A 12,027-nucleotide genomic window follows, 5' to 3' on the forward strand; every position below is an offset into this window, starting at 1 on the left:
TTTGTCTCCCAAGAAACCCTATCACGACCTAGGCTTTCAAGAACTGATTTTTTATAAGTTTTTCTTCTAGTTTTTACAAGAAAAACGTTGAAGAAAATCAGGCTCACTTACCTCATTTGATTCAAGTAAGTTGGATCACAGTTTTGCTGAAAATAGTGTTACTGAACCAGCTTCACCTATACAACTACGCCATCTTCAGTGGATGCTGGGTTTAAGACCGATTTAGGTGTGAACTTCCACCTTAGGATCTTCTCTTGTGGTATCCGTATCAAATATAATTTCCCCTTTTCGTTTGGTTTCAAATCTATTACAGTTTAGTGCAAAATCGATCAAAAAAATTCAGTTTTCAAATTCATCGGGAAATCAGTTCCCACAAGGGTTAGAAAAATTTTTGAAATTTCACCCAACCATATGGCATGGTTCATCCATCCATATGATGAGTTCTAAACCCTTCAAACATTATAATACCCAAAAGACATGATATCAAAAAAAATTACAGCCAATCAACCAGTAAGAGGTGACCAACATTCACCAAAATTCACCGAGGTGCTTTGATTTGTCAAAGCTCTTCTAAAATCATGTCTTTTCATTTTCAGTACAGTAGATTTTCCCATTAATATATTATCAATTTGCTTGTATTTAAATTTTAACTAAACAAGCTAAGCATGTTGCCTGGTCTCGCCTTAGTGAACCGAGGTTGTAAGTGTGTCTCTTAGGTTTAGCAGTTTAGCTTATTGATAGCTAAGAATTTCATAATCTTAATTGGTTGTGGTTATGCATGACTGATAACTTCATATATGTAGCCGTTTGTTAATGGCTGAAATGACTAAACTGAATGACTTATTGTTTTGTCTTTTGGTGAAATACACAAAATGATATACTATGATTGTAACATATTAATTTGCTCTTCCATTAGTTAACTATTCAGAATTTGAAGCTAACTAGTTTTTTCTTCAATGTCATCTTACAAATGCTATATTGTCTTTAGAATCTTCCCTTTGAATTTGTTTACTAGATAGTAAGCCTTGTTGGCATTATTATGCTTATTTTCCCAAAAAGAAAACACAAGTTAGGACTAATGCCGAAAAGACATGATAGGAAAACCTTAAAAACTTATAACCAATCAAGTGGGTTTTCACCCATGGTTTTTAAAACCGAACTGGTCATGCGTCTGGTTATTGGTTCGAACGGTCTGACCATTTGGGTCGAACGGTTGGCTCGTTCTGACAAAAAAAATTAAAAAAATTAAAAACCGATCAAAATGGTTCAAATGGTTAACTGGCCAGTTCAGCGGTTTGCTGACCAAAATCAATGGTTTTGGGGAAAAACGGAACCGGTCCCGATTTTTCCGATCTGACCATCCGGTCTGGTCCGGTTTTGAAAACCATGTTTTCATCAAAATTTCACTTGGGGGTGTTGATTTGTCAAATCCTTTGCCAGTATCGTATCTTTCTGGCATTACAGATTTTTCCTTTTAAATATCAAAATGGATACCCTTTTAAACTTGTTTTAAAATTTCATCGAAGAAATGCTAGTAAGTAATATGTCGTTGCGTAGAAGGTAGAAACTGTTGGAAAATGGGGTCACTGTAACTTGGAGGAGAAGCTCTGAGGCGCGTCTAAAGACACTGTCTTTAGAACGTTATTTGCCCCCACTTAGTTTCACCGAATTTGCTGTTGGGTTATAGGCAAATCCATTCCCAAGATACAATAGAGCCTTGGGCGAGAATCTATAACCAGCAAAGTTGAAAAATCTCCGAAGAAACCTTCTGTGAGACTGTAGCAGACCGAACTGAGAAAGAGAGAGAAAGTGGATTTCGAAAATGTGTGTTTTTGAAGTTTGATTCATGCTCCTTAAATAGTTTATGAATAGGCATGAAGAAAAGGTAGGTGCTGGTTCAGAGAAGGCACCTTGAACAGTTACAATTTCAAACATTGTGACTATTTAAAAAGTGGTTAACAGTTAATGACTGATAACTTTGAATTATGCCTCTTGATCACACCCGATTGAATCATGACCATTGATCTCATCAACGGTGATCAATGGTCAGCATCGCATCAAAACCAAAGCCGCCCTTCGCGAGCCATGCGGGTGTGAGCAAAGTGCGCCTATAAAGCGCCTCATTGCGCTGCACACATGCACGCACACGCTGTGCGCGCGTTGCGCGGTATCAAACCCTCATACTCTCATCTACTATTTCTAAGGAGTGTAAATCAGCTCCTATTAAAATACTGAAAACAAAGCTTATAATTTTCCAATGTCGGACAAGTTCAAAACTAGGTTTTATAAGAGAAAAACTAAATTTTTAATCAAATATGCAAGTGCAATTTCTCATGTAATTGACCAATCAAATTCATTGGATTTAATCTCTTATGAGATTAAAATCCAATAGAAACTGCCTAATTTTGTTTTGTAGCGTTTTTTCATGGGCTTAGGGCTTTTAGGCATCTAAAAATTTCATAAATTCATTATTTATTAAAATTCCTCAACTTATACAAGGAAAAAATATAAAAGAAAGAAGTTTTCATTGATTTTGGAATATCATCCGGTATTTTTTTTGGCATTAATATTACAGATTATATAGTGTGGTGCAAGTAAGTTTGGCCCGAGGTAATAGTTTATATTGTTTCGAATTTGGGTTTCAGGTTGGACCCATTGAAATTTTGACAAAAACCTAATTGCACCACTATTTTAAGGGGTAGGAATCAGAGTGTACGTAACATCCACTGTCCCTACTCTGAAGTACATGCAACTACGCGGGTTTGATCGCATGCCTCCTTATTCGCTAGCAATTTATAAATTTTAAACAAAAAAATGGAATACTAAGTATCCGTTTGGTTTACGAGAATAAGGATTTGAGATCAGTCCAACTATTTGACTGAGAAGAATCGGAATCCGATTCTCATTTTTGGTGGAATGGTGTTCTTTCGAGGGAATGGTCATTCCCCCCTCCCTCCCTTCTCGAGCAGTCTGAATCAAACAGGAGAATAGACCATTTTAATTCTAATTCCAACTATGAATCAAACGGGTCCTACCAAAAAAAGTTATTTATTTATTTATTTATTTATTTTTGTTTCTAGTCAAATTGCTTGACTGTATTGTATTCGACTCTACTCCCTGCTTATTTTGTGACGATGAAAGGGAAGGGAGAAGATTTATCATATTTGTAGTTACTTTTCAAAACATGCTTACAACCAAAAAATCTAACAGCATTTTTTCTATTCTTATCTTCTTTAATTTATGTTTTTCTATTCCAAATACTTGAACCAAAATTGCTTTAAATCTGTTTTTTTCCTTGTCACATATTTGTTAAAAGTGGTCATGATTAATGAGAAACCTAGCGGTGTAAATCGGGTGTGCCGGCCTGGCCCGACCTAGTGGACCACAGGCCGTGCAATGGCCCAGCACAATTGTATGGGTCAATGGACCATGTCGGGCCAGTACGACCCATATATATTATATATTATATAATATATAATATTTATATATTTTATATATTTATATATTTTATATATTTATATATTTTATATATTTATATATAATATATTATATAAATTATAATTATATAATAATATATAGTATATAATATATTAATAAAAAATATATTTTTTTTAATTTTACTATACTATTTTATTTAATTATATATATAAGCAATTGTATACATCAAAATTCATATAAAATTAAAATTTTAAGTTTTTATCAATTTTTTAAAATAAATAACTTTGGCCCAGTGCATGGTCCAGCCTAGCCCAAGGTTTGGCCCACGGACCAGCCCGACCCGTCCCGGCCCAGCACAGGCCCATGCGGGCTCAGGTCATGGGCCATGCCAGGCCGACCCCCAAAATATCACATGGGAGAGAGGCACATCCCGAGATGACCCGTGGCCCGGCCTGGCTCAGCTTGCACTTTACACAGGCCACACGCGGGTCGTATCGTACCAGCCCAGCACGACCCATTTTACACCTCTAGAGATACCTCTAGGCTCTAATAGTTCCGGTCATACAAAGAAATAGGATTTTATTGCTAACCATCCATACAACTTACACTGTGCTTGGATCGGTGGATCCAATGAAAATGGACCAAAATAAAATAAAGTAAAGAGGAAGAGAAATAGGGGGGAAATGAAAAGAAATTTCTTTTTCTTTTTTTAGATGAAGGTGTGTCAATTTTGATTCCTCTTACTCTCTTTCTTGATTTCTTTACTTTTTTAAAGAAAAGGTATGAAATACAAATGAAAGCCGAATGAAAGAAATAGCCACTTTTTTATCAGATTTTTTCCTACGGCTCAGTTTGGAAAGAATACAAATGCAAATATGCACAGTGCAAATATATATAAAATAATATAAAATATAAGGTTTTGCACTTTACATATTTGCATTTGCATTTGTACTCCTTCCAAATTGAATTTGAAATGAGTATAAATACAAATATACAAATATGTATAATATAAATACATACAAAATAATACAAAATAAAAAATTTTATACTCTACATATTGTATTTGTACTCCTAAACTGGGAATTAAAATCCTGCCATAATGAAAATGCAAAATAAAAAAAAAAATGCCATTGGAGGACAAGAGACGTTGAGATTCTGATGGATCCAACACCAGAATGAGATTGAAAAGATACCACAATCCGATGGGATATGAGAATCCATTAACAACTCTAAGCTTTCACATGTAGCATGTGCGGCCACTACAACAACATTGGACCTATCCAACAACTTATTACTCATAATCGTACCATGGGATGGGATTAATTTATTGGGCCAAGCAGATCACGCAATTGGGACCCATCCATTCCATCTGATTTCCATTGCCCTCTTGTGGGACCCATGTAATTGTGGGTCCATCTGCTTATGTTAGTGCACGTGGATGAGCCTATTAGACATGTCTTATTGTCTAAGTGTTACTCTAGAAATATAAATGGTCATTTGCATTCACACCCTTACAGTTTCCCATTTTACTAAAAGCTACCTCTGCGTATTGCTGTCATATGAATAAGGTCAATTAAGTAAAGCGGTTGCAAAGTATAGGGATGTTTTAATAACACCCTAAACTATAGTGTAGGAGATATAAAAAATAAAAAAAATAAAAAAATAAAAAAAACTTTAGGGGTGTATAAGTAAGTGGCCCCTTTTGAAACCCTTGCAATCTTTTGATGAGAATCGATCAAAAATAGGACCCATTACTTTACACCAATTAGATCCCTTCTTGGCAGAGATGCTCTCTTAGTGGGGCCCTTACTCCATGCACATGGGCAATGATATTATTAGACTTGAAACATTTCTCCTTTCAATTGATTTCCAACACCTTTCCACAATGATGAATGAAACGTTTAGGGGGTGGGAATGGGATTTGCATAAGGCATGAGCCCCCAGCCCATGAGCCCATGTGGGAGCTCCTATCCTTCACTTTCCATGGATTCGGAAACAGTCCCAAAACATCACTAAAATATTAGAGAGGCCGTAGCTTGGCCACGGCCACAGTACACCCTTAATAATGGGGCTGATGACCTTCCCTAAGAAGCTGCCCTTTCACATGGCCCCCATCTTCTTTTAATGGACCATTGCACCATTTTTCCTTTCTATCTGAACTCCTCACATTTTAATAAGTTCCTAAGTCACATGTGAGCATGTGAGAGCAAGAAGTTGTTTTTTCTTTTTCTTTTGTGTGGATCAATGGCGGTTGGTGGGCTCACAGACTTTAGCCCACCCCATTATTGTTTAGGGTTAGGGGATCATTTGCCCCATTTCTCCCTATTTGCTTAATCTCTATTTTTTCATATCCCCTCTCATTGCATTAAACAAATATTTAACAAGTTAAACAAACTTGGATTTTTTTGTTCTGTTTCCATTTTGGGTGTACCATACAACATGGAAAGATTCTTTCTTGTTCATCCATGTTCGTTTTCATCCTAGCCCTCTTAATTAATGGTATATTAGTGTCCTTTTGATGGGTAACCAACCTACTTACTGGGCTAGATGGGCTGGGAATAGGATGTTTTTAAATCCCAATATGAGATTTTGGGGCCCACATGGTCTGCATCTACCAGATTTTTGTTCAATTAAGGACCAATTAATCACTTAATTTGCTAGCCTCGTTTGAGATTTGTCATTTTGTCCTTATGGGTTCTTGGTTTAAGGCCCATAATCATACCAATCACAATTGATAAAAACCATTTGATGGTGTGGTTAATAAGTTGAGGATGTACATGACTCATGACTGTCCAATGATGTCTCCACACTTGGGTATGATTGAATGGTGGTGGGGCCCTCCCTAAATCATGTTAAGATCTTGACTTGAGAAGCCAGTGATGAAGTAAAATAGAATTTAAGTTGCAACAGTTTATCAGTGTTTTACTTAGAACTGATTCTTAAATCTTCATTAGTGGGACATATTACTGATTGTCACTTAGCTTAATCAGAAAGAATAAGCTTACACACCTAAATCATTTGACCTTGCAACTTTGGATTCTGCACCCATGTAGAGTGCTTAACTAAGCATTAATAATAATAATCTTCTAGACAATTGAAAGCTAAAGGTTTTTGCTGAGAGAAATTACTTCATTGACTATATATGATGCACACCTTCCTCAACCGTCCATATTTCAGATGATTATCAGATCCATTCATCTTGGTTGAATGGGTGACCCACCAATTGAGAGAGAGAGAGAGAGAGAGAGAGAGATTATCTCATGAGTAACTTAGAGGTTGACTATTAAGCATGGAAATGGAAGGAGGAAGAGAAGAAACGAATCGGTGAGTTAACACATTCTCCCCATGCTTAATGTCGGAGGAGTTTTCAATAAGTCCAAAGTTTTCCCAGTCATTAGATGCAGATTAACAGCTGTTGCAGAACCCAAGACCTCACGAGCTTATAAACTAATCCCTTTTTAAATCACCATCAAAACTCTCATAATTAATCTTCCATCTCTCATTTCTGATCATATATCACTAGCTCCTTTCCTCTGCGACTCACCTCCTTAGCAGTTAGCACCTCTTTTCGTCCCCACAGAAAACATGGCCCGAGGCCGAGAATAAGCCCAAAAACAGAGAACGAGCAAGAAAAGCAAAATGCAGACTCGACTGGAGGTGTTTTTCTTCTGTTTCATTTGCTTTTCTCTTGTTTATGCGAAGGCGGCAGCACCCGGTGCATCGATCGAGGAAGTGTCAGCCTTGTTATCGATAAAAGCGAGTCTCGTCGACCCGTTGGATCACCTTCGAGATTGGAAATGGCCGATCAATGGGAGTGTAAATAATCCCAGCCATTGCAAGTGGACTGGAGTTTGGTGCAACTCCAATGGCGCCGTTGAGAAGCTCGATCTCTCCTACATGAACCTCAGTGGCCGTGTCTCCGATGACATCCAAAGATTACCAAGTCTAGCAGTCGTCAACATTTGCTGCAATGGGTTCTCCTCGCCATTGCCAAAAGCGGTATCCAATCTCACCCAGCTGAAGCATCTCGATGTCAGCCTGAATTCTTTCGTGGGTGAGTTTCCGGCAGGTCTTGGGAGGGCAGCAGGATTGACTAGTATCAACGCTTCAAGCAATAATTTCGTGGGCTTGTTTCCTGAAGACCTTGGAAATGCAACGTCACTTGAGAGCCTAGATTTCAGAGGGAGCTTCTTTCAAGGTTCAATTCCTACGTCTCTGAAGAATTTGCAGAAGCTTAAGTTTCTTGGTCTTTCCGGTAATAATTTCACTGGTAGAATACCACCAGAGCTTGGGCAGCTTTCATCTCTGGAGACTATCATTCTCGGATACAATGAGTTCGAAGGTGGAATTCCGGTGGAGCTTGGTAACCTCACCAATCTTCGGTATCTTGATTTGGCATTCGGCAGTCTCGGTGGCGAGATTCCGGCTGAACTGGGGAGGCTAAAGCTACTGAATACAATGTTCTTGTATAAGAACGAGTTTGAAGGCAGGATTCCACCCGAAATTGGAAACATTACATCATTGGTGTTCTTGGATCTCTCGGATAATCTGTTTTCAGGCACAATCCCGGCCGAGTTAGGAGAGTTGAAAAATCTTCAGCTATTGAATCTGATGTGCAACCAGTTGACGGGTTCGGTTCCTAGCAAACTTGGTGAACTGACCAAGTTAGAGGTCCTTGAGCTATGGAACAATTCGTTGACAGGTATTTTGCCAGAGAGTCTCGGCCGGAACTCGCCATTGCAGTGGCTGGACGTATCGTCGAACTCGTTCTTCGGTGAGATCCCGGCTGGTTTGTGTAGTGGCCGTAATCTCACCAAACTCATTCTCTTCGACAATGCTTTCTCAGGTCCAATCCCCATTGGTTTAACGACATGCCTCTCATTAGTCCGAGTTCGTATGCAAAACAACTTCATTTCTGGGATAATTCCTCCTGGATTTGGCAAACTGGCCAAACTGCAACGTCTGGAGTTGGCAAACAATAGCCTCACCGGCGACATACCGGAAGACATTGCCTCTTCGACGTCTCTTTCGTTCATCGATCTCTCTCGTAACCGCCTCCAATCATCTCTTCCTTCCAGCATATTCACCATGCCCAATCTTCAGACTTTCATGGCCTCCAATAACAACTTGGAGAATGAGATTCCTGACCAGTTCCAGGACTGCCCATCGTTATCTGTGCTCGATTTATCGACAAATCATTTCACCGGCAACATTCCTTCAAGCATTGCGTCATGCCTGAAGCTGGTGAATTTGAACCTTCGGAACAACCGGCTTACAGGAGAAATCCCGAAAGCACTTGCAACCATGTCCACATTGGCCATTCTTGATCTATCCAACAATTCTCTGACTGGAGAGATACCATGGAATTTTGGAAGCTCACCAGCCTTAGAAACGTTCAATGTTTCCTACAACAGGCTTCAAGGTCCTGTTCCCGCCAATGGGGTACTGAGGACTATAAACTCAGATGAACTCATAGGAAATGCTGGCCTGTGCGGAGGTGTTCTACCTCCATGTTCTCCGAGTGCTGCCATGGCATCTTCCAGGCAAAAGGTCCATATCAAACACATTGTTGCCGGGTGGCTCCTTGGAATTTCAGCTTTAATGGCTTTAGTTTTCGCAGTTTTTGCTGGACGATTGCTATACAAGAGATGGTACTTGTTTGGTAGCAGCTGCTTCCAAGACCAGTTCGACATGGGCAACGGAGAATGGCCATGGCGACTGATGGCCTTCCAGAGACTAAGCTTCACAAGTAGTGACATACTGGCCTGCATCAAGGAATCAAATGTGATCGGTATGGGCTCAACCGGGGTTGTCTACAAGGCGGAGATTCAACGCCCACACGCAGTTGTGGCAGTGAAGAAACTGTGGAGGTCGGCAACCGATATCGAAGCTGGAAGCAACGAAGATCTGGTGGGTGAAGTCAATCTCCTAGGGAAGCTACGACATCGAAACATCGTTCGATTGTTGGGTTATCTTCATAATGATTCCAGTGTGATGATGCTATACGAGTACATGCACAATGGCAACCTTGGGGAGGCTCTGCATGGGAAGCAAGCAGGGAGGCTGTTGGTCGACTGGGTGTCACGATACAGTGTAGCAGCGGGCGTGGCCCAAGGGCTCGCCTATCTGCACCATGACTGCCACCCACCCGTCATCCATCGAGATGTCAAGTCCAACAACATCCTGCTTGATGCAAACCTTGAAGCTCGGATTGCTGACTTTGGGTTGGCCAGAATGATGCTCCGGAAGAACGAGACTGTGTCGATGGTTGCTGGGTCGTACGGCTACATCGCACCAGGTGAATTGATCTTACCTAAAGTTGATTGTTTCATTTCACCAAACTATTTAACTGATTTGGGTTGTTTTTACAGAGCCTGATTAATTTATATATATGGAAGTAACCGTTGCTCGGATCAGTACTGATGAGCAAGTTGGCTGTGGTGTGAATATAATAATTTAAGTATTTAAAAACAAGGATGGCTGTCTGTCATCACCTTACAATTTTAAGACAAACTAGGTGAATTATTGATACCCAGAATCAATGGATCTATCCTTGAGTAGATTTGCTCAGGCTTAAAGTCAATGTGACCCATTATTTTAAGCTTTTTTTAGTTCCTTCTGCCTTCCATTGGATGGTTGAGATCTGCTAATGGGTTTGGGATGAAGAACAGCTTAGTACTGCTTAATCAGTTGCAAATAGATTTACAGGAACATATATGGTAGTTTATTCACAAGTAGCAATTCTAAATTTGCATTTTTGTGTGACAGAATATGGATACACGCTGAAGGTAGATGAAAAGAGCGACATCTACAGCTATGGAGTTGTAATTATGGAGCTTATTACTGGAAGAAATCCATTGGACCCAGAGTTTGGAGAATCTGTGAACATAGTTGAGTGGGTTCGTGGAAAGATCAGAGACAATAAGCCCCTGGAAGAAACACTAGACCCCAGCATAGCGGGTCAGTGCAAGCATGTGCAAGAAGAGATGCTCCTCGTCCTTCGAATCGCACTCCTCTGCACTGCTAAGTTCCCAAAGGACAGACCTTCCATGAGAGATGTCATAACAATGCTGGGAGAGGCAAAGCCCAGGAGGAAAAGTAGCAGCAGCAATTCTATCAAAGAGAAGCCAGTTTTTAGTCCCTCACCTGTAACAGGCCTTCTGTAGGAACAAAAATGTGTTCCCCTGGCCAATCTTTCTTTTTCTAATTCTTCTTTTGTATGTAATTTTTTTTTCTTGGCAAATTCTGTATCATGGTTAAAGATGGTTCTGTTCAGAGAAGGACGCATATATGGAAAATAGTTTTAGTTTTTTTCCATGATTATCAATAAAGCTCCATTTTTTTATGGGTTCAAGTTCTTAAAGTTTAAAGTTAGACTTGAGGCGGAGAATTAAAATCAGAGAACACAAATAATATTTGGGCGCAGTTATAATAGAAGAGTTCTACAAAGAGGAAACTCTATCTTAGATAGAGTCCTAGATAACAACCAACAAAGATAACAAATAACATAACAAACAGATCTCATCTCATTAGGATAACAATTATCCTAAGGATGGAGTCCTAAGGATATGCACAACTGGGTATACTAGATATACTCTAATACGCCCCCTCAAGCTCCATGCTCATCATGAACATGGAGTTTGTCTCTCAAGAAGCAGAAGTGATCACCGGCAAGAGGCTTGGTGAGAATGTCAGCAACCTGATCTTTGGAAGAGATAAAACGGATAGTAAGCTATCGTGCAAGAACCGGATCCCGGAGAAAATGGAAGTCAACCTCAACATGCCAAGTCCAAGCACAGAACACACGGTTGGCAGCAAGATAGATGGCACCAATGTTGTCACACAAATAGTAGGTATCGCAGAGAGTGTAACTCCAAGATCTCAAAGAAGAGATGAAATCCAAAGCATCTTATTGGTGGATGTGGCAGAAGCACGAAATTTAGACTCAGTGCTGGAACGTGCAACTGTTGCTTGTTTGCGGGAGCTCCAAGCAATTAAATTAGGGCCTAAATAGATAGCAAAGCCTCCGGTGGATCTGCGATCATCTGGACACCCTGCCCAGTCAGCATCAGAAAAAAGCATGAAGAGTAAGAGAGGTTGAGGATGTCCGTGAGAGGTTCAGACCATGCATAATGGTATGTTTAAGGTAATGCAAGATGCATTTCATAGATGCCCAGTGATCATTAGCAGGAGCCTGTAGGAACTAAGAAACTTTGCTTACTACAAACAAGATGTCCGGACGGGTGATTGACACATACTGAAGAGTGCCAACAATACTTCGATACTCAATAGGATCAATAAGAGGAGAACCATCATGTCGAGTGAGCTTGGGATGAACCTCCATAGGAGAGGAAATAGGTTTTGTAGCATCCGTGTGAGATTGATGCAGCAAATCAGTGATGTACTGGCGCTGACTGAAAAGACCCCATTAGAATGCTGAATAAGCTGAATACCAAGGAAGAAGGCAGCGGATCCTAGATCCTTTAAGAGAGAAATGGCAAGAGAGCTCTTGAATGAAGCTATGGATAGCACTTCGGGAGTTCCTAATAAGTAAGACATCATCTACATAAATAAGCAGATAAAGAGTAA

General features: G+C 39.8%; 1 protein-coding gene across 1 annotated transcript; it reads left to right on the top strand.

Annotated features, from left to right (window-relative positions):
* Window positions 1-6,940: 6,940 nt before the first annotated feature.
* LOC104602756 (uncharacterized) lies at window positions 6,941-10,769 on the top strand. Its single transcript, XM_010266554.3, has 2 exons — window positions 6,941-9,736; window positions 10,207-10,769. The coding sequence occupies exons 1-2, from the start codon at window positions 7,078-7,080 to the stop codon at window positions 10,602-10,604; spliced, it is 3,057 nt and encodes a 1,018-aa protein (XP_010264856.1). The 5' UTR covers window positions 6,941-7,077; the 3' UTR covers window positions 10,605-10,769.
* Window positions 10,770-12,027: the final 1,258 nt, after the last annotated feature.

This window comes from Nelumbo nucifera, chromosome 1 (genome assembly GCF_055504915.1).
Source record: "Nelumbo nucifera cultivar China Antique chromosome 1, China Antique-T2T, whole genome shotgun sequence".
NCBI lineage: Eukaryota > Viridiplantae > Streptophyta > Magnoliopsida > Proteales > Nelumbonaceae > Nelumbo > Nelumbo nucifera.

Excerpts from the sequence above, each read along its gene's own strand:
- LOC104602756 (XM_010266554.3), top strand. The coding sequence starts at position 7,078 with ATGCAGACTCGACTGGAGGTGTTTTTCTTCTGTTTCATTTGCTTTTCT. Across the intron at positions 9,737-10,206 it reads GTACGGCTACATCGCACCAG|AATATGGATACACGCTGAAG; the intron begins GTGAATTGATCT and ends TTTGTGTGACAG.